This window comes from Perca flavescens, chromosome 21, assembly GCF_004354835.1.
Source record: "Perca flavescens isolate YP-PL-M2 chromosome 21, PFLA_1.0, whole genome shotgun sequence".
Lineage (NCBI taxonomy): Eukaryota > Metazoa > Chordata > Actinopteri > Perciformes > Percidae > Perca > Perca flavescens.
Genome location: NC_041351.1, coordinates 8432694 through 8455762, shown reverse-complemented (window position 1 = coordinate 8455762; position 23069 = coordinate 8432694). Strand labels below are relative to the sequence as shown.

The 23069-nt window shown below is 40.2% G+C and overlaps 1 protein-coding gene across 4 annotated transcripts in view; it reads left to right on the top strand.

Moving 5' to 3' along the window:
• Positions 1-210: 210 nt before the first annotated feature.
• sdk2b (sidekick cell adhesion molecule 2b) overlaps positions 211-23069 on the top strand; it is a 79019-nt gene continuing 56160 nt past the window's right edge. For 3 of the 4 annotated variants that reach the window (XM_028567587.1, XM_028567588.1, XM_028567589.1), the window contains exons 1-3: positions 222-362; positions 13372-13478; positions 15850-15997. In XM_028567587.1, the coding sequence (XP_028423388.1) occupies positions 283-362; positions 13372-13478; positions 15850-15997 (335 nt within the window). In that variant the 5' untranslated portion in view covers positions 222-282. Of the gene's footprint in view, positions 363-13371; positions 13479-15849; positions 15998-23069 lie in introns of all 4 variants that reach the window. The other variant, XM_028567586.1, reaches the window with a different exon arrangement.

Here is a 23069-nt window from a genome sequence, read left to right as displayed (position 1 = left end):
TTTTATCCTTAATGCTAACACCTTTTTCCTGTCATTCTGTAGTCTGTGTTTTTCTGTGCACATTTGTGCCTCCGGGTTCACGGATGTATGCGGGATTTAAGAGTGGGTGTTCTTTATTTGGATGCGTTTGAGGTATTTAAGATGTCTCATAAAAAAAAAATAAAAAATCCTAATTCCTAACTCTGTTCTTTATTCTTTACAGATGACGTGCCTCCCTACTTCAAGACCGAGCCGGTGCGTAGCCAGCTCCATCTGGAACGCAACAGGCTGGTGCTGACCTGTATGGCTGAGGGAAGCTGGCCACTGGAGTTCAAATGGATCCACAACAGCACAGAGCTGACCCGCTTCTCTCTGGAGTACAGGTCAGGACAAACTGAATAACTTTGTTGAAGAGAGAGAACAAGTGAGAGAGTATCTATGTTATCTATATTATTATTTTCTGAATGACCTGATTTTTTGTTTTTCTTTTACATGAAGAAAGAAAGAGAGATGTATTACTGACCGATTGAATGATGGATACGATTGGTCCGATAAATGGGATGGACATTTTAATTTGGTCAGAATGCTGCCATATTTGCAACAGTTTACTGTCATACAAATGCAAAACATTTTTTTTTTTTTTTTTCCCTTTTTGACATTTTAGACTAAACTCAAATTCTAGCCATACCACAATATACAGGTGGCAGTTACCGCATTCTGGCTTCATTATGGACGGAATATACAGAGGAAATGATTACAGCAACCAATACGTTTTGAATGTACATGTAGCATGGTTTAGATTTGAACTTGACTTAAGACAAATCCTTTGAGGTAAAGTTAACTGGGTGAGGTGGCCACAGCTAACCTTAGCTAAAGCAAAAAGCTTCCCACATTTTCCTACAGTACCTGTTTTCCCATACTAATTAGTTTTAATATTATCTCACATTATTAATATCGTACCACAGAAATAAAGTGGTAGGTAAATCAAATTCTGATGAAGTAAAAACTTCAATACAAATGTAGTTAATTAACCATCTGTAAAACTGAGTTTCTCCACAATTAATCCTGCAAAAGCACCACTTTAAATCTTGTGTTTACATAAATGTGCTCAGAAGTTTCTTGGAAATAAGTAATTAAGCATGAATAAGCATAAAAAATGACTAATCGACTAAAGAAATCTTAGTCGACTAAGACCAAAACGACCGATTAGTTGACTAATCGACTAAGAGGTGGCAGCCCTAGTATTTAAACATCAAATTATAATTAATTATACTTGTTTTAGTTCAAATGGAAAAGAAACATGAAACAACACATTTTGTTTGTAGTTGTGTGTTCCTTTGAGATTGTCTAAAGGCAGAGTACCTGCATTTTTTTAGGTCTTGTGTGTTTTGTTTTTTAAGAATATTCTGCCTAAAAAGATGTCAAATTAAGGTCAAATGAAAGCTCAGTTCTCCAGAGCCGTTTTGGTACCTGCGGGGCAGTATATTTTGCACGTAATTTTTTTTTTTCCCCAACACAGCCAGTTATAGTTTCATCACGGAATAGCCTACTAAATAAATAAATAGCTATTGCTGTTTTGCTTTCTCTCTTCCTCTGTTTTTGCTTCTGCCTCTCTCCTTTCGCCCCATGGCTCTGTGACCTCCATTACTCTCTCTAGTGAGGCAGCGAAAGGCGTGAACGAGAGGTAGAGCAGGAGATAAACCGTCTTAAATGGTAACTTTAAGATCTGGAATGTGGCGAACGTTGCTCTTATCTCAGGGAGCAGTGTGTCTGCACCGAGTGTTTGTGTGTGTGTGTGTGTGTGTGTGTGTGTGTGTGTGTGTGTGTGTGTGTGTGCTTGTGTGCAGTCATCAGTGTAAATGAGTCACTAGAGGATTGAAAGAAAGCTTGTGGACACACACTTTGCTGATCTTAGCTGAACTGTTGTGTTCACATGTGAAAATAACATGAGAGTGGACGTACAAGCAGCATCAGCCCTATTGATCGAGTCAGGCCTTTCTCCTGACAATCGTTGGAGACAGATAAGACCAGAGCGGGAAAAGCGGGATAGCAAGGGCAAAAGTGACACACAGATGCTAGAACAATTAATCAGAATGGACTGTTCTTGAGAATTACGCTGTCTGTTGAAGCCTTAAGGCCCCCTTGACTGTTTTATTGGGGAAGTGATGGAGTGATAGAATGAGTGATTAAACAAGCATTCAGGCACAAAGCATTCTGCATGTGTGTGTGTGAGTGTGTGTATACTGTATAAAAGCATGATTTAAGACCAGGTAAAATGGACACTTCAGATTTGCAGAAAATGTGTAATGTTCTCAAAAAACAGTTGTCGCACTAACAAATAAGGAAATCACAATCTCCCTTAAAGCGAATCAAACAATCTGTCTAAGCTTAAAGTGCTCATATTATGCTCATTTTCAGGTTGATAATTGCATTTAGAGGTTGTACCACAATGGGTTTATGTGGTTTCATTTTCAAAAAACATATTATTATATTATATTATATAACATATATATTTCTTTGTACTGCACATTGCTGCAGCTCCTCTTTTCACCCTGTGTTGAGCTCTCCATTATAACGTGTGTTACAAAGTGACCAACGTTTGTCACAGAAGTAAAGGCTAGACTACAATAGAGCTGTTTGGAGCAGTTTGTGAACAGTGTTTTCTCTAGAAGATGGTAAGTCTGTTTGGGGTGGACTTTGGGCTTTTTCACTTTTTAAACCTATAATGTATAACGATATATAACACAATAAAAGAAAGGGAAAAAGCCAAAAAGCAAAATATGAGCACTTACTAACTGACATCCCTTTGGTTTACAGTTCAGAACTATACTTCACTGTGCTATGTACCACCGCAACATCCTGTTTCAATAAGGGATAGATGCATAGACTGTATAAGTGAAGCCAAAACATCTTGATTGCCCCCAGGTGGCTGGCTGCTGTATAGGTCATAAATCCCGCCCCTTCTATGTTAGCAGATGGGACATAGGCCACACTATAAAATCAAAGTACACGTCAAATAAATGTTTCCAAAAGATGGGTTTCTGTCATTTTAGGTCGTTCTTATCACACTGATATTTGTTCAAGTGTCAAGTTATTTGAGCTATTACCGTTGTGATTGACTCATGATTGGTTGTGCGGGTGTATGGGCGGGACTTTCATACCGCTGGTTCACCGCCCGATCACTACTGCGCAGACTCTGGCTCCAAAATTACAAGATGCCAGGGCCCATATCTGGGATTATTTGGCTTCACTTTTGTACAGTGATAGGAAGTGTAGATGCATCGTCCATCTTTATGTACAGTCTATGGTTTCAATAGGAAACTCAATGAACATAGAGTGTATCCATTAATTTCCTTGTATGTTTTGACAGCTTTTCACATGTGAAAGAGTAGTGTGTGTGTGTGTGTGTGTGTGTGTGTGTGTGTGTGTGTGTGTGTGTGTGTGTGTGTGTGTGTGTGTGTGTGTGTGTGTGTGTGTGTGTGTGTGTGTGTGTGTGTGTGTTGTTTGTGTGTAGGTATGCAGTGTAGTCGACCTTTCTCTGTGCCAGGAGAGTATTTGAGCAAAGCAGACCCCCCATATTAATGAGGTTATGGTAGAGGTCACCAATGCTGAGTGCTGGTTTAAATATTGACACCATGTGACTTGACCTTGTGTCCTCTGGCAACCGATCAATACTGCCAGGTGTGTGTGTGTGTGTGTGTGTGTGTGTGTGTGTGTGTGTGTGTGTGTCTGTGTGTGTGTGTGCTTGCGTGCGTGCGCGTGTTACTATTCAACATGTACTGTGGGACTGTAGGTGGGAACGTGTGGAAGAGAGAGAGAGTGCTGGAAGAGGTGGCACAGTTTTAGTAGTCTTCTGTGTGGGGAGGGCCACACTTGGGAGAGAACAGGCTCAGCATTGACTGCTGTGACATAACAACATCCCCTACATAGTATCCGAATGCTAACCAGCCACACACACATGTATTCATTCACAGCATTTGGCCAGCACCCTGCTTTCTTTGTTCCCGAATAATAATTTCAAAGAAATTAAATTCAACTTAATTAAGATTGAAGATTGTATCCAATACAGTTAAGGATTTTTTTAACCCATCAGTCAGTGAATTATCCCACACACAATGCTTCAGTGGATCAATTAGTCTATAAATACAGTGCATAGCACCACAACTTCCTATCACACCAAAACCTCAGGGGCGTTTACCTGGCATGTCTTTATGCCGCCAATTTAACCTAGAAACTTAATTAAGTGAGGTAATTATTAATCGAACCTCAAGAGTCTTTTTGTTTGTCAATTGTTTCTTGGCTGGATTGGTGTAGTGTGGCCTCTGTTTCCTGTAGGGAATAATAAACCTCTCTCCAATTTTCATATTGTAATGAGACGGACAGACTGCAAAAAAAAAAAAAAAAAAAAAAAAAAAAAAGGGGTCTTAAAGGACCTAGCAAACACATAATCTACACTCTACAGTCTAATCAACAGTCCGTCACAGGAGAAAATGAAATTGCATGAGCGAGAAGACATGTTGACAGTTTCAGCATCACAAGTTCACGATGATTGACTTTTTATCTCTTTGTACTTACTGTCTCTTGTTGTTGTCAGTTTTTGAGGAGTGAATATTTGTTTTTTTCCTACAATACAATCACAACTAGAAGAGTGCTCTGCTTTTTCACAATCAAAATAGGGAAAAGAAACCTAGAAAATTAGATTAACATTTTGACAGCTAGCATAATGGAGTGTCACTGTCTCGTCTGCAACGTGTGACAATGGGTTCAGAAATAAGCCACTAGTACATTTAGTATAAAAACATGTTTTCAAAGCGATAGCTATATACATTACGTTGCACTTGTGTATTTTCTGAAAATCCCCACTCCATCTTCCCGCCTCTCTTAACACTCTTGGTCTCCCTTTCATCCTTCCTTTTTGTTCATCCTGTCTGCCTCAGTTCTTTTTCTAACAGATATAATTTCATGGTGGCTCTGAACAAATTAACACAAGTTCAATACAATATTATTCCATGTCTGAGGAAAGAGATGACAAGCTCAGCTTGCTAACTAGATGGAGATGAAGGAAAGCAGGGGGCAAGGTAGCTGTAGATGACAACAAGTTTAATGTGCGTGTGTGCAAAATCATATCTGCCTTTGGGCTCCACACAACAACAAAAAATGTAATGATTTGATACACATGATTGAGTTTTAAACCATTTCATTTAATTAATACATGTTCCAAACAGGATTGTGTATTGTTCTATTGTTCAGATTTCTTTTCTGAGTGTTTGCTGGTTTCAACTCTTAATGATGTTTTTATATAATCTCAGGAAGAATTAAAACCACCTTTATTTTCAGAAGATTTTGACTGCCATAAACAGCAATTTGTTTCAAAACAATCCCCAAAGAGCAGAGCTTCAGAACAACTCAAATTGGATATGTCATCCTTTTCGCATTCTCCATTATGACTTAAACACAGCCAAAACAGTTTACTGTTTAGGGAGTTGCAACCAGATGGATGTCCCTTGTGAATGCGTTTAGAGGGTTAAAGTGCATGTGTGGAAAATGAAATGGAACGAGAAACAAAGCATTGAATAAGACCTTAAGATTCAAATTCACCCTTTCACTCACTTCCATTTCCCTTCTTGCATTCTCCCTGTACAGTATGTTGTTTTCTTGAGTTTGGCACCATTCGGCACGTCTCACAAATCAATGCATTGCTCTTCCTGCTGCTGCTGTTGCTCACCTTCACACTCAAAGTCAAGATAAATTTAAATGAATTAATTTAGTTGGTTTGTGAGACTGTTTTTCTACTTAATCTATATGCATTTCCAAACCCATCTGCTCTAATTTCCGTTCTTCAATGTGCACTCTGTTATGAGACTGTGAAGAGCCCTTACATCAAATGAAAGTAATAAATGCAAGTAGTATTAAGTGTATATTATTAATTATTAAGTGTATATTATTGTGTATTATTAAGTAATAATTAAATAATAAAACAAGTAGAGCCACTTCACTGGATTTCTTGAAAAATAAAAAAAATGTACCATGGTTTTCCAGGACAAATGTATAGGTAGAATGTGAGAAAGTATAGGTAGAATGTGAGATAACAGACTTTTCAACACACAAGCAAAACAGAAATGAATCATGTATTGTGTAACTGAGAGGTTCAACTGATTGGTTGATCCGATTCAATCAGAGTATTTCATTTCATTTCATTTCAATGTTCTGATGGGATCAGTGATATTCTTGCTAAGGAGAAAGAGCATCGGTTACATCCAACTACAGGCGGAAAACTTTCCCACACTTGGGTCTGTACTTGATTCACATCATGTCCGTGACTGGCAGGGCTTGGACAGAGCCAGCCAGGCAGCGTCTCTCTCTGGATGACCTTAATGGATTTCCCTCTGTAACTAAAAACATCTATTTTCTGTCTTCCTGGCATTCTCCTCCACAACCCCCAGATACAATAGATTTTTTTTTTTTTTACGTTTCTCTCTACCCCCTTGCAATCGCTCACTCCCTGTTTTACTGCGGAGGAGTCCAGTGAGTGAATCTGAAAGTGCAAGTGTTCCAGCGAGAGACAAAAACAGACATTTGTTTTATTATGCTCATTTACCGTGTTTGTATATGAGTGTGTGTGTTTGTGTGTGTCTCATTGAGTTTCAGTGGCATTGCACTGTTGGCAAGGTACGGCTGCTTTTTCTAATTTGTGATCCACAGCCAGCGTTACCAAACATTTCTGTATAGCCTGACACACATCTAATTAAATTAACAACTAAACAGAATGTCCAGCCGTTAAGTACTTTTCTCTGATTCCACAAATACTCAAGGACGTACCATTCACCAGCATGTATTATGTGTTGTTAATGTGTAGTTATGTGTACTTCATCTGTTAGGATAATCATACTTACTGACTGTGTTGATACGGTATGGTATGATTTTGCATAATGCTGGGTCTACAGTTTGAAATGGTGTGAGAAACATACTGGTGAGGTTCCCAAACGTTTAGTGTTGACCTACATTCAAAGTGGGCTGGCAGGGCTGCTGGTGTCTGCAGGCTTCTCTCTGATTTATACAGACCCACGCAAAAAAATGTGCTGCTGGTATTTGTATCGCACAGGGATTGCAATAAACCACGTGTCACAGAATGGACGGAGAAGTGCTGCAATGAAAAAAACCTTTACATGTATTAGAGTTTGTGGGTGGATCATTTAGGATTTTGGAATTCTTAGAATGGATTCAGAAATTAAGTAATTCACACCCAAATCAGTTCCTTTCATTATTAACCAACAACCGGTAGTCACCCACTCACCAACCAAAGTGGCTGCTTAAATGTCTCATTTCAAATATCAAACTACATTTGCTGCTGCAAATGGAAGTGTTTGATACGGGTGCAGATGTGATACCACAACCATACTTTTTCAGTACCTTTATGAAACCCTTTTTTTTATTTGACAAAATATACCAAACGTTCAATGCATCAGTGTTAAATTGTACAAGCAGCCGTACAAGGACTTTGCCTAAATGAGCTGTCTAATATTAGCAAAGTTAGCAAAAACTTCCTGATTTAGATCAGATAATATCTGATCAAACATGAATCCATCTGTACCAAAGTCAAAGAATTGTGGTTCAATACCCAGCACTGCCAGTAAGTGGGTGCGACCAACTGCACCACTAGGGTTGGGTACCGAAACTCGGTGCCAATAGGGAACCGGTGCCGACGTAAACGGTAGTAACGAGACCGAATAAGAACGAAAGTTTCGGTGCCTCATTTCGGTGCCTGACTTTACACTACACCTGACAGCATGTAACGTTAGCCTACCTTTAGCTAGCAGCTGGATTAATCACGGTTAAAATGCTGACAGCTAACGTTAAACAGTGTAAAGTGTGACTGTATTTCACTGTGGAGGACTTCAACAGCGGGATGTAACAGTCTGCGCAGCAGCTGACCTTGTCGCAATTCATAGATATACAGTATGTTTATATGGTCGGAATTAAACAACACAGACGGTGCGTTCACTTGCAGCTGCCGTTGTCGGAATTAAACAACACAGATTCACTTAAAACTGGTAGCCTCGTGGTGCATTGACAGTAATTGTAAAATACCCTTTTCCCATCTGGGGTTCAACAGCAATTTACTGGTGAAATAAGTTATTGTTATTGTTATAGTTATTACGTTATTATTAAATCTTTAATTTTGACCATGGCCTTAGCAATAAACAAGTCACTGACTGTTGTTTACTACCCTTATTTTTTTTTATTTATTTATTTTTTTTAACTTTATTGAAAAGTACCGGTTCAGGCACCGGCACCATTTTAAAAGTATCGATTTAGCACCGGAATCGAAAAAAAACCAAACGATACCCAACCCTATGCACCACCCACTACCACAGCCTTCGTCGTCTTGACTCACGTGTGCCTATGCTTCAGTCAACTAGTATAATGTCATGTGTCACATGCAAGACCAAACCAATGTTGGCCATCAGATATGCCTCACTGCTTTAAGGATTGTATATTGCATTGTCTGTGCAGCTCAAGGGAAATAAGCTTTTATATGGATCATATTCTACAGGGAACAGAATGGTAAAGCTGACAAATAAATGTACATGTGACAAAATACAGACGACAATAGTTTGTGTAAATTGTCTCCACCAGACAGTTATCCATCTGTTTTAGAAAAGATAGAACATACGGAGGCTGTCCCCTTGGGCCTGTAGACAAATTACCCACTATTGATTTCCTGTAGCTTAAGCCAGAAGTCCCTATTACCTGTCATGTGTTGTATGTGATGGGATCTTGTTCTCAAGATCGGAATGAAGACTCTCAAAATATAGAATTTAGAAGATGATCTCAATACATAATTCCATACACTTTCAAAGGACATCTTCTCAAAAAAATGATAGTACATTATTGATTTGCTGACACCTGCTTTCAGACAAATCACCTATAGCGCAGTGAAGACCTAGAAATGTGTATGTTCGATTGTGCGTCAATGTGTTCGTCACATGGTAGCATTTTACTTGACTCGTTGCTTTCTGTGAGGGATATTTTAATGCATATGCACAGCACAAGCATATAATCAGAATATTGGCACACATCAATCCATCATGATCCCCAAAATAAATGTTATGAAGCTGATGAAAGTAATAATTTGCCACGGTACTAAATGTACGAGCTGTTGAAGCCTTACAAGTATGCCACAATGTCATTTTGTGAACTCATTAACGAAAGTAAAGTGACATCAAAGTGTTGTAAGAGGGTGATGACCTTATCATAAACTCCAAACAACACAATTAAGACTAAAAAACATCATTACAAGTGAGCCGTGACGCACTGTGCTGTGTCTGATTTTATTGTGAGTTGTAAAATAATTGTTGCATGACGTGGTCTATTGCAAAAGACACCCTTTTGGATCAGGTTTCAAATGATTTGCCGTGTTTAGCCGAGAAATGACATAAACCCTAATGACAGGGAACGTTTTTTGAATTGTAGCAAATGCATCGTTGCTAGGGACAAAAGATGTGTCATTACCGTCTCATCCAAGATTTATGATGCTTGATGATGTATCGTGATTTACTGTCATGCAGTTAGGGGTATAATTACAGTGTGTCTGTGTGTATGATGGTTTATAATCTAACTGTATAAGTAGCAATTTTAGTCAAATGTTATGGGAGCTAACCTTGGTCCAAGGTATGATGTTATTATAGGAACACTCACTATAAAGTGCACTGCAGCCGCCTTCAATCAAGGATTATAGTTTTGCCAATCATCCCCTACCATCTCGGCCTCCCTCCTTCTCCAACCCACTTGATACCCAGTCCTCCCTCTTTCTCATGTCCCTCTATCCGTCTCCCTGCCACTCCTCCATCTAATCATTTCTCCTGAGTGGGGCTAATTAAAGGGGATCTGACGGAGTGCGCTGACCACAGGAACATCAATCAATCTCTGTCCAACACAGCGAGCCCCCGGCTGACTCCCCCAACCTGCTGCCAACACGCACAGCTCCGCAAAGGTTAATTGTATTCATTATATAAGGGACAGAGCGAGAGAGAGAGTACTGTCTAAAGTCACCCTGAAGGTTCTGGCTCTGGGGTGAATTCTCAGTAGGCCTCAGTGAGGTTAAACCTGGAGCACCGACACCACCTGTCAGCTATCTCTCTCTTAATGTCTGCTGCTTCTCCACCCAAACACTGATGTGACTAATATTATTATTTTTTGCCATTCCCTTCTCCTGCACACTATTTCATTATCTATTCACTTCATCTTCCTTCCATCAATGCATAACACATATACGTAATTGTATTAATTTAGAGCCTTCTTATTAGTTGATTAAGCCTTAACAGACTTTGTGCAAAAACTAATTTACTTCTTCGGGTTAAACTGATGCAGCTGCTAATGAGATTTGATACCACTTCACTTTTTTTTGTTATAGATATTAACAGCCTTCGAACACACCCAACCATTTGTTATTCCAGCACAACTTCCATTTGGTAGCAGCCTATTACAAAGCACAAAGGCAGCTTTCTAGACATTTTCAAGCTATCAAAATATCACAGTAGAACCTTTGTACTTTTGCTAATAATCTAGCATGAATTGCCAATTTCTTTACACTGTATTCATTGACCCTGATATCATGTCACTGGCAGAATATTTCACTTCGGGAAAGGGGATTGTCTTGTTTCCCTAAACAATTAGTAGTGAGTGACATATCCATTTTTCGTCGACACAGAAGCTGTTGTCCCCAGAAGCTGTGGTCCCCAGAAGCAGTTATCTTCCCATTTTTCACAACAAGTATAAGAAATACACAGATTTGAGAGTTCTTGTTCTTGTTATTTACAGTATAGACTGATGACATCTACATTGATGTACAAAGGTCTGATTGGTCAATTGTGTCTTCAACTGGGAATAATAGGCATCTGTGAGCACAACACCAGACGTTTTTAAATTTGTCAGAGGTCTGGAGCCAGGCTACTAGCAAGGGATGCACCATCCCCTTTAATTTGAGTGGCAAAGCAAACCAACAGGTGGCTGCTATGAATAGGTCAGTGTCAGTGGTTTTGCATGTTCGAGTGTGGCCAAAAATTAGGTTGTCTGTTAAAATATTTAGGTTTTGTATTTGGTTTCATTCAGTAAACGTATTTGTTTGGTTAGCTGCACAGCCTCTTAGAAAGTATGATTGGATTTTGTTTCTTTTCTCTTAAGCCTCCTAGCAGTCTATGAAAACTTTTGCCTTAATTCTTTCAGAATCTGTTCGTATATATTTAGTCTAGTACTCTTTCTTTACACAAATTGTAGTGCTCATTTTAGAGGAACAGTTCTCACCATAGCTCCTATTATGTGACTCCCTAGTTCTTTATGTGGTGAAAGTATCCAAACTTTCCTGCAAACCGCTTGTTGAACGCACTTCTGAACTTTTGAATTGCTCTCTTTTATTACTTCTATTTCATTCACTTCCCAAACATTTGTTCATGCAAAAAAACCACTCTTTAAACAAAAGGTTAAATCACAAAAAAACTTTTCAGACAAACTCGTGGTTACTATAGAAACAGGTACATCCAATCACAGAAGGTTGCACACCGACATCCTTTCTGGCAGTTCACTTAGCACTTTTGAGCACGTAGCATGCAGGAATGTGACAGCAAAGATGGCAAGCACACTCCTAGTAATAAGTGTTTCCCCTCACACAAGAAGTGGTTTTTTTTTACAAGAATGTCTTGTTCTAGAATGACTCAAATCAAACATGTACAACTTGCCGTAGGCTAATTTACAATCTTTAGATGTTTTTCTGCCATCTAACATTAGAGACTTTAACAGTTGGCCGCTCCATGTATCTCCCAGTGCACTGCCATTTATTAGTTATTGGAAGGCTGGTAAGTAAGATGATGCCTGGCGTTCTGAGCAGTCGGCATGCTTGATCTCTGTAGTGAATGACTCAAAATTGACAAATGCATTCTGTATCCCAGTGCTGTTGGGGTTATCGCTCACATATACGTATACCCTGCTGTATTGCGGATATCGAAAAAGACACATGCACACAGTCAAACAAACATTGATTACTGATGAGTATCTGCAGGAGTCTCTTCCTAAAGCCAACGGGCTGGTTGTTAGTTCACAGGTGATGCTGTCTAACAGCTGCACAAACACACGCACACACAGGACCATTAGAGGTGTTTTGAATGGCCCCTTAAAATCATCATAGCCTAGCCTAGCTGCATCACACTCCCTGGTCTCACTGCAACAGCTCCTCTGTGTCTTATGCATGTCTTTGTAGTCTCGATGCAATGAATCACACATACACTAAAGGCATTCATGTTGTTGCACTCTATTCTGTTGTGCGCATGAAAAATAATGGAAGAAACAAGAGAGCTTGAGTGAGAAGTTCAAACCATGCACCACCTGCATGAAGTGGTTAGATTGTAGCTTCAAAAGCATTTGACATAACTTGACTTACAATTTAGTATACGTATTTAACATATAAGTATATTTTAATTGTATGTAAGTGTTCTTTTAAACAAGTGTTCTGTTTCCTGTATACGTGTAACATCAGTCGTATTTTTACTGTGATTTAAAGTTTGGCAACTTGCAAGATACGTTTTAATTATAGTTTTAGTGGAGGTAGGGCTGCTCGATTACTATGTTTTTGTGATTGTTAGGAGCCAAAATCGAAATCGCGAATACAGTTTGGATTAATTGCACAGCCCTAAGTGGAGGGTTTGCAAAATAAATGAGACCTGACATTTTTAACATCATCACTTGCCTCTTGTTCTTTTGGCATCAGCTGTATCACCAGATGTGGCTGAAGATACAACAGCTCTCCACAGAATAGCAGCTTTATAATTAAGTATATGATATACTGCCTCCACATGGCAGGGAGGCTGTACTGCCACCACAGCTGGACACTGAATTCAAGGTCAGAGGGAGAGTGTCAACTGCTGGAGACATGAAGCTTAAACCTTTGTCCCAGGGGATTTTGTGCATTTCTGTGTTTGCATAGAGGAAAGTTTAATGCAAGTGTTTGTTGTCTGTGCCTGTGCCTGTGCGTGCGCGTGTGCCTGTGTGTGTGTGTGTGTGTGTGTGTGTGTGTGTCTCTTGGGGGAGAGCTTTGCTGTGGTTGCTGGGTTAGCCTCTCGAGCATCATTATCATTGAAATAAACAATAGCTAAGCTCTGGTGTCCTCTGTGCCCTTGTTCCTCTATTAGGTGGTTGTGTGTGTGTGCGCGCGCTCAGACGCTGATGTGTGTTTGTGCCTTTTCCGCACGTTCATGCTTACAAATTTGCAAATATCCGAGTTTGCGCACTTACATAAGTACCCTTTTGATGATTTCTACTTCTGTCTTAATTAGTTTACCAGTTTATTGCAATTTAAGAGAACACTCATCCGTGTCTTGTGTGCGTCTGTGCTTATTAAAGGTACCTAATCCCTTCGTTGGACCGCTCCCATGCTGGCTTCTACCGCTGTATCGTGAGGAATCGGGTGGGAGCCCTTCTGCAGAGGCGCACAGAAGTACAGGTGGCCTGTAAGTATCCACATAGCATGTAGGTGAAACACAGTTGAATGGACCTAATGGATAGATAAAGGGATGGATGATAGATACAGATACTGTGTGTGTGTGTGTGTGTGTGTGTGTGTGTGTGTGTGTGTGTGTGTGTGTGTGTGCTTGACTGCCAGTGTACACAGTATGCCCACATTCTGTTTGGTTGCCTTTGTATCAAGGACTGACTAGGGAGGGACAGATGCTGGCAGGGTGAAAGATCTACCTGCGTATAATTCGGGGTGTTATCAACCGAGACAGCTGTTCCCCTCAGCATTCTCTTTAGATTGATATTGTTGCCCTGTTTTTTTTTTTTTTTTTTTTTTTTTTTTTGCTCCATTTCAGTATGACCGTCGCTTATTTCATTCTCTCTCTTTTGTCAACAACATCTGTCGTTTGCTGGCGAAAATAGGGCTCAGATGCACAGTGTTTCTGTAAATTTCCAGCGCCTCTTTCAGGCCTCTCAACTCCCTTGTTTTGTTAACGAGCTATTACAAACGCAACGGTGTCTAGAGTGTTGTCACAACGAATCCCCCCCCCTCTCCCCCCCCCCATAAGCAACCATCCTACGCCCATTATCCACAACCATCCTATGCCTATTATGCTGCCTTCCCAGGGTATGCCAGGTTCATTGGCTCCCACTTGTTTCAGTGACATTTGAGTGAATGTGACACATCGCTGTACCTGACTGAACAATGCATCCAACCAGGCATGTGAGAGAAAGAGATGGGAGGGAGACAGAGAGGGCCTAACAGTCCCGCTGGTCCACTTCTTTAGTATCGGGCAAATATGCTGTTGCTGTAGCCAACAGCTTCCTCTGCATCTCCTCTCTCGTCCAACAGTCTGACTCCTTGTTTCCATCGCTGTTTCTTTTTGTTGTTGCTTTCCTCTCTTTCTTTAGACTTTGTCTGTTGTCTTGCCACCCCTGCTTTTATTTATTTCTTGGCTTCCACCCCACTGCTATTCTGTCTTTATTCCCACCTCTTCTCGTTTCCATTATTCTCTTCTTCCCCCTCATCATTTGCTCATGAAGGGATGCGGACGGTGAGACAGAGTTAAAAGGAGAATTTAGGACACCTGCAGAATAAATGGATGACCCAGACAGAGGAGGGAGGGAGATAAAAGATAGACTGGGAAAGATTGGGAGATCTTTTTTGCAAGCTATTCCATTGAGGCAGCACAATTAGGACTGCACACAGAGACACACCTCGGAGAAAGGGAAACATGCCGAGGCATTAGAGTTTAGGAAAGGGGAGGAGGACATCACATCCCAAAACTGCAGATCAAAGTCAGGGGATTTGCTCACTTCCCAGATTTTCATTTAAGCTAAGCACCACAGCTCCACCGCATAGCCAGATTACCTTTCTTATTCTCTTTGAAAGAGAGCGAGAGAGAGAGAGAGGACAAAAAAGATTGCCATCGATGCACAACCACTCCAACATCCCCAGTTCAAAGCCCCATACCTTGATCCCTGCATTTTCAAAGATAATATTTCTAAACTGTGTTAGAACTTAATTTAGTGTTTGATGTTATGTTCAAATGATTTAAGCAGAACTTCCCTTATTGTTTCCCTTGAATTGAAGAGACAAATATATGATCCTTTGCCTGCCTCTTTTGGAGCTAAAAGAATAAAACAGTCTTATGGTATTCTGCTGTCACAAAACCAAAGTCTGCACTTTTTCTTTCAGACAGCTTTGGAAGGACTGCTGCCCTACAAAGGCTTACAGTCAGAATCAGACAATATGAGTGCATTATAGAATTGCACAGTTGAGATCGAAACACGATTGAAGTTGGGGCTGATTGATGTGAAATCCATTAAAAATTCCTAACCTGCCTATAGATCTCACTTACAAATAGGCAGAGCATGGGGCAGGAATATTAGCGCAGCATTTTTGTCAGCTTTTAAGATATAATGAGCCCGGGGAGGAATAAAACCGCTGTAACAAATGAAATGTATTAGGAGATAATAGAATAGCGGCAGCGCTGGTCATTTACTACGTTGAGTAATGCACACATTTAGAGCGTGATCAAGATTGATTGCCCTTAACGCATCCACACAGGAGGATATGGAATCTGAATATGAGTCAATTTAGTGTCCCCTCAGTCATTACATTTTAGTTCATTCTAGCCTTTTTTGATGCACTGTGGAAACCATGGCAACAACACTGCGCTGTCCATCAAAGTTGCTCAATGTAACATTTCACAACAGAAAGCAGATGGCAAAAGTTCCGCGGGCGCCAAAGTCAGATTCAAGAAAGAAGGGACGATATGTGCCCGTGACTTTACGTACCCTTTTCCTTTCTTAATCTCCTGTGTTTTCTGTTTTTGTGTGTACTGTTTGTTTGTTTTCCCATAGTTATGGGCAGTTTTGAGGAGGGTGAACGCACCCAGTCAGTCTCTCAGGGAGAGGGTGCCGTGATTCCGGCACCGCGCATTCGCAGCTTCCCCCAGCCACAAGTCACCTGGTTCAGAGATGGGCGCAAGATTCCACCCAGCAGTCGCATGTAAGTCCTTTTTTTTATTTTATTTTTTTTTACTTGTTTTCTTTGTTCTTGTGGAGTCTTTTTTGTGCTTCACTTTGTATTTGTGTTTGATTCTGTGAATACTTCTTTGTGCCTTCCTATTCCTGGGGGTCTTTGAGTGCTTCAGTTTTAGAGCGTATGTTCCTACCTGTCTTTTGTCATTCATCTATTTTGTGCTAAAGGAGAGTTTGAATTTCTCCTGCAAAACAAGGGCCAAGACCAAAGCATTTTTGGCACTGTGATGAAATGAAATTGCCACTTTTTTTCCTCATTTTAATTTGAAAAGAAAACTTAAACCAACCCCTTTTATTTTGGCTTATCTATGTTTCTGTCTCTCTTCATTTTGGTCTCAAAATGGGAGTCTGTGTGTTTCTGAGGTCACCTATCAGTGACAGCGGGGGTGTTCGCACAGCACCATCAGGACTCGATGGGCCAGCGAGCACTGGAGCTGCTGACAGCCTCAAATGGGATTGTTGATTTGCTTTCCCATTCTATTCACTTAAAATAAAAGGGGTTAATGGAAAGGCGGATTTGGAAAGAGGTGTGCTCTCTCTGATTTGCTCTCTGACTGAAGAATGGAGCAGTGGCCAGTTTTGGTACTTTAGTTTACATAGGTTTTCATCCTGTATGCTCTATTATTAGAAGAAAAAAAAGAAGAAAAATATATAAAATGTAATAAAAAAAAAATACTCCATTAATTTAGCATTGCACTCCTATAACGTTTTCGGACTAAGGTGGACATAGGATCGAAATTTGATGTAACACAACCAGAAATGTTGTCCTTTTTTATTGCACACATACTACTTTCTTGTCAAAACCTGGAGCCTATATTACCGACTGCAACTCGACCACAGAGGGTCCATTTGAAAGTTTGGGAATCTTTTAAGAATTGACTGAATTGTCTCCAAGAAAATCACAATATAAAAAAATAAAATCCATATTGATATTATAGCTCCCGTTAGGCTACATATTGTATATCTCTAGTCAAGGTGATAGTGCTTTAGTTTCTCTTTCAATGATTGGCTTTTTGATAGAGCATGTGTTCAGTTTTTTTTTTTTTTACACACGTCTCTGTGTCCCTGTCTTCGTGTGGGAATACTTCTTGGGTGTGTACCTGCGCATGTGTGTGTTAAAAAGGCACTTATCCCCATCTCATCACATCTGCATTTCTTCGCAGCAGGAAGTGACCTTGCCCTCGGTTAGAGTGAATCTTTCTTATCAGGTCCTCATCATCAGTAATCATACCCTGACCTAGAATGACAATGAGACAAGCACCCAGACTGACTGCGGATGGCTGTGGGTAGGCCCGTCGCTTCGATTTGGTTGTCTTGTTGTGGAAATCTGGATTGCTTTCGAAAAGGTCAAACACCAGTGACAGGTGGAGCTCTGCGTGTGTATTAAGGTGGTATTTGAAGAGATTATTGTTATGAAAGTTTGACGAATGATAACACGTCATTTACAGTTCTGGTGAAAAAGAGTTCATCAAAGAAACAGTTTTTTTAGTTTCACATTTCTCTCATTCAGCTTCTTCTCCTCTCGCTCTTCTTCTCTCGTTTATTTTTCCTGTTGATGTCTCTCTCTCTCTCTCTCCCTTTGTCTGCATTAACGGCCACCCACTGTGTGTACTTTGCTTCTCTTCATCCTCGCTACCTTCCCTCTAGCTCTGAGAATGCTAATTATGCATGCACTACCAAGGTCACTGTGTGCAAATGAACACCGTTGATAACAGCAGCCTTTTTATTGAAAATCATTTAATTGAATTTTATTCGTGCCACTAGCGTTGGCTCTGTAGAGGCATCAAAGTCTCACTAGTGGGGGAGACTGGGGCAACTCCAAATAGAGATTCTGCGCCGAAATGTTACCTTGATAAAGCCTCTTTTCGAGGACTTGTGCTCTCCAGAGTCAGTTCCAGCTGTGTGGGATCTCTAAACATTGTCACATGGGCTTCTTTGTATATAATACTTCTCGTCATTCTGGGACTGGTAGTTCCATCTGCAAGATACATTGCGTGCCAAGTTACTACAATGTAGAATAGCAGTGAAGGGAGGAAGAGGATTAGAAAAAAGTAGCAATGGACTACAACAATGGTGACCATTTTCTCTTATGTTTAAAGTAACTCTTTTACATTACCACTCTGTGCGTGTTTTACTCCCTTTTTTCCCCATCTCCCCTCATTGTCCCTTGCTCCTGCTATCCCTCCTCAGGTGTCATAACTTTAATTTGCAGACTCTCCAGGGGATCGTCTTGCTTCTTCTCCCTATGCTCTGCTTAATCACACCCCAGCAATAGAGGAGAGAGGAGAAAAAACAGCCAGATCCAGAATTACTGTGATAATCACCTCCAACCAACGGCTAATAAAATGTACGCTTCCTCTGCAGGCTGCTGTACTTGAACTACATTATTTGTCGCATTGTGTTTACATTCACTTTGCAATCGGTTTGGTCTGAACTGTGTGGAAATGCTGTCAGTTGCTTTTTAAAATTGCGTCACACAGTAGGAGGGGGTATTTTTGTCTTGTCTTGCCCTTGTCTGATTCTTTTTTTGCAGTAGAAAGGTGGCAAAGGCTGTGAGGTGAACTGTGTCTAAGCACAGTAAGCAAATAACATCTCAGGTGATGTGATCACAAGTAGACGCCTCAAATATACAGTATTATCGAAGCTGCAAAATACTGGGATTAGGGTTTGATAGTATTTATTCAAATCAAGTATCATATCCATTTATCAAATGCAAATCCTTTAAATACCTAGGGAGTTTGTTTAAGGGACATGGAAGACAGTCTCTTAGTTTTTAGTGGCGAGGATCTCAGGATGGAAATCAGTATGTTGCAAATTAGTGTCTTGGTTTTAAACGTGCAGAATATGGCTGTACATGGAGCATGAGGAACCTGGGTTAATCATTACCCTGTTTAGAACAGGTGTGTCTCAACAACTCAGACCTTCTCAGCTTATTTCACTCTCAACAATTGAGAATGAACACAGTTTGGTTTCTGGTTGCCTGAACTCTTTAGCTTTTCCATCTGATAACCGGTAATGGAAAACAATACAATAAAATGTATGAACTGCATTACTGAAGTCAGATTTTTACTGACTAACTACTACCGACATTGTTGATGAGAATGATGGCAGAGAATGATCAGAAACCTGAATAGTGTTTACGTCATCCAGTATGCAGGTTGCCTGGTACTTCAGCTTGCCTATCCATAACCCGGATTAAGATTTATCTAGATTTCTTTTAGTGAGAATATAATGTTTAAATGCAATATATAACCAAGATATTCCAAAAACCTTATCGTAACCAGTATAATTGTATGCATTCAGTGTCGGATGATCATTCATTCCACCTCTTTAGTTCAGGCCGAAATATCTCAACAATTATCTACAGTAATGAATTGCCATAAAGTTTCGTACAGACTTCCATTTGTCCACAGAGGATGAAACCTGCTGATTTTGGTGATCCCTTTACTTTTTCTAGAGCACCAACATGAGGTTGACATTTGGGGTTTTGATAGAAGTCTTCGATGGATTTTTATACAATTTGATACTGACATTCAGATCCCTTAACTATCCATATAGCACCATTATCAGGTCCAAATTTAAATTTTGCTCACGACCAAATACCTGCAAAACTAATCCGCCTTAGAAGTACTTTATGTTCGTGCAAATTATGCTAACATGCTAAACTAAGATGGTGAAGATGGAAGACATTATACCTGCTGAACATCAGCATGTTGGCATTGTCCTAGCTCTCAGGGTCACGGATGCATATAAACTCATACGTAGTATAGTGTAAACACAGCACACCACCCATGCTTTGCATGTGTAAAGGAAACCCACAGAAACTTAGTGAATCCTGCATCTTTGCTTTCCTGCTGCCAGTTTCCCCACCCTGGCAAGGCAGTGTCTTACTGTGGCCCTGTGACTGCTCTCTCTTTGCCATGTGGCCTCTGCAGCTGTTGTTTTTGGCGTAGGCAAAGGCTCCTGTGCTCTCTCACAGTACACCCATAAAGTTACAGATTCACTTTTTGTAGCGTTCCTCACTCAGACTCTTGTTCACTGTCCAGGATCAAGAAAGTGTGTCCTTGTTTGAGCTATATGCTGATATGTGCAGCTAGACATTGGTCTAGCTGCCCTGCAATGGATCGGTTCAACCTGGGTCCTCACATCTTTGTCGTGTTGTGATGTAGAGCAGGATGCAAGTAGAAAAGGAACTAATTTGACACTAACAGCCATTATTCTTCCCTCGTTGAATGGGAATGCACTTGGCAGGTTCTTTTCCATTCAGCTGCAGTGATTTGTTGTGTTATTTTTTAGACTTAATGTGGTGTATAATCAGAGGCTCCTTCAGTAAACACATTTGCCAGGAATTGCAGGGCTGCTGGCTAGAAGGTGAGTCTGCCGCTGGATATAGCAAGCCTGTCCACTCACTATTTTACCACTGACAACAACTTACTGCCCACTACCTGGGTTTCTCTCCCAGAAACTTTCCATTGACACTTGGGCATGGATTTATGTGTTACACTGAAAACAACCTTGTAGAGGTTGTCCATTAAGACAGAACACAGAGGAGCCTGACCTGGAGGAGTCAGTGGGAGGACATCCCTGACAAACATGCATTGCAATTCTCTTTGAGTAATCTGCTTTAGCTACTGATCAATTAATGGCCCCTGCCTGTGATGTTCGGGTCCTGTCAGTCTGCTATAGATTCCCCATTAGTCACGAGGGCCAGCAAATAGCCAGGTCCTTTCTCTGCATTTCCCTATGACCAACTGCCCAGCATTAGTCTAGAACCCAACAATCTGCAGGTCACAAGGGAAGGGAAGTCGAGGAGAAGCAGCTCTAACAACAGCATGAATGTAGACCTTCTGCAACTCGTTTGTTGATTTTTTTTAATTATTATTATTAACCCTTCCCAGACCCAAGGACACATTTTCAAATTGCTTATTTTGTCCGACCACCAGTCCAAACCCCAAAGATATTCAATATGCAATGATATTCAATATGCAATGATAGACAGAGCTTCAGATAATGCCGTTTTTGCACAATAAATCACATCTCAAAATTGTTGATTCATTTTTTGTCAATCAACTAAAAGAAAATAGTTTCAGCACTACATGTATGTGAACCCCAATAGTTTGAACCTAAATAGTTTTTGAGTACCAACCAAAATGCATGTGCTAGCTGCTGGATCAGATGCTGGCTTGCTTATTTAATCTCTGATCAGATTTTTTTCTTTTTTCTTTCTGTAGACTATATTTTATTTACACAAAGGTACATTCACCACTGATGAGCAGTTGGGCAAATTTTGTTGAATAAAAAACAGGTTCAGTTACAAATAGTTAAATGTGCCAAGTGTTGAGCATTCCTATGGGAGACATTTTTGTATTCCGCAAACAAAAGTATTGAAAAATGTAAAGTTTTGGAAACAATATCAAACTTTCATATGTATCCATGGATGTAAAGATAAGGGTTTCAACTTACAATTATTTTCATTATTGATTAAGCTGTTGATTATTTACTTGATTCCTCACAGCCCGTGAGTGGTTGAATTAGATACAAAGATATGCTCTTAAGCTAGTTGTTCAAAATGTAGACTTCAGGGATGATGTGTTCTTAAAGAGAGCTACCCTGGATCATTGTTTATTTTAATTACCTTGTAATGTAATTTATTAGTAATCATAAACATTAAAGAAGGGGAAGCAACTAGTGGTCAATGAAACATTAAATTTCCATCTTTCTATTTCAATCAAACATAAATCCTCATCATCATTATTGATTAAAGTGCTACTGAATTATTATCAGGCTGGCAGTTATTGAAAAGCCACCCTTGTCGCTAAACATTAATAAATTGATCCACACAAAAGTAATTGCATATGAGACCAGTACTGCTTCTTGCTGAAAGCAAAACTGGGATGCACATAAAGCTGCACAGTTGGCCAAGATGTTTCTGAGCAGCTGTCCAGCCTGCCAGGCTCTTGTGGACCGTAGCACTTTCTGGAGAATAATAAATAGCCAAAGAAATTGGGTTGGAATAAAAAGAGAAAGCATTCAAAGATGCAGGAATAAACATAAAAAAACGGACAGAGGCATGTTCACACATATCTGATTTGTCCAAATTTCTCAGCTCTGTGGCTTGATAAATCCCTGCACCGTGCCGGGTACGTGGTAAGCCATCGTTACAAGCAAGCCTCAGACAGCTGCTCACACACCACTGAGAGACCAGGGAGTTTAATAAGGATGACCAAAATGCATTCAGAGAGATAATGAGATATATTAAAAATAAGCATCATTGCTTAAACAAGAAATTATTTCAGGAAGCTGGTCAAAAAAACTTTGATTAACTCTTATAGTCTTATCTCCCTCTTCCTGGTCCCTTGATATACATGTAAAGCCATTCAGGATAATTGGCTAACTTTTAATTTCTTCCTGCATCATGTGGTCTTTGATCCCTGTGGACCAGCGACACAGGGAGTGGTTAGACCGGCTGAACACGCTCTTTCAAAGTCATTCAGAGTATGACCCCCGCAGCAGCAGCAGTCCTGATTACAGGCTGAGGGGGGAGAATGCTCAGCTTGGAAGCACATTAAAATCAACTAGCCAGGTGAAAAATTGCCTCTTGCTCCCACTTTTATTGATGAAATCAGAACTTGCTCTGGATGATGGTAACATATTAGTTGAAACCTATTTTTGGCAAGTGCTTGGACCGCCTTATTGAGTAGGGAGTGGTCTTTGGAGAAAATGAAATTAGGAAAAGAGAAAGAGTTTGTAAGATTGCCTCTTACAATGCTGGACATTATCACAGAGAGAATAGGCTTATAGGTTTTCTCCAGGTAATCTAAAACTCTACCTCCTACAATTTAGCAGCACTACCCTGTATAACAGGGGTCTTCAACATTTGTGTTTTTAAGGATCCCTTAACTGAGAGACATGGAGCAGGGACCCCATACTACTTATATTGTATAAAATTAAGTTGCATATTAAACTGGGCCTACAATAACGTGTGGGCAGCCTACAGCCTTTATACATACCTTTTTTTTTGCATAGAATACCAACCTATT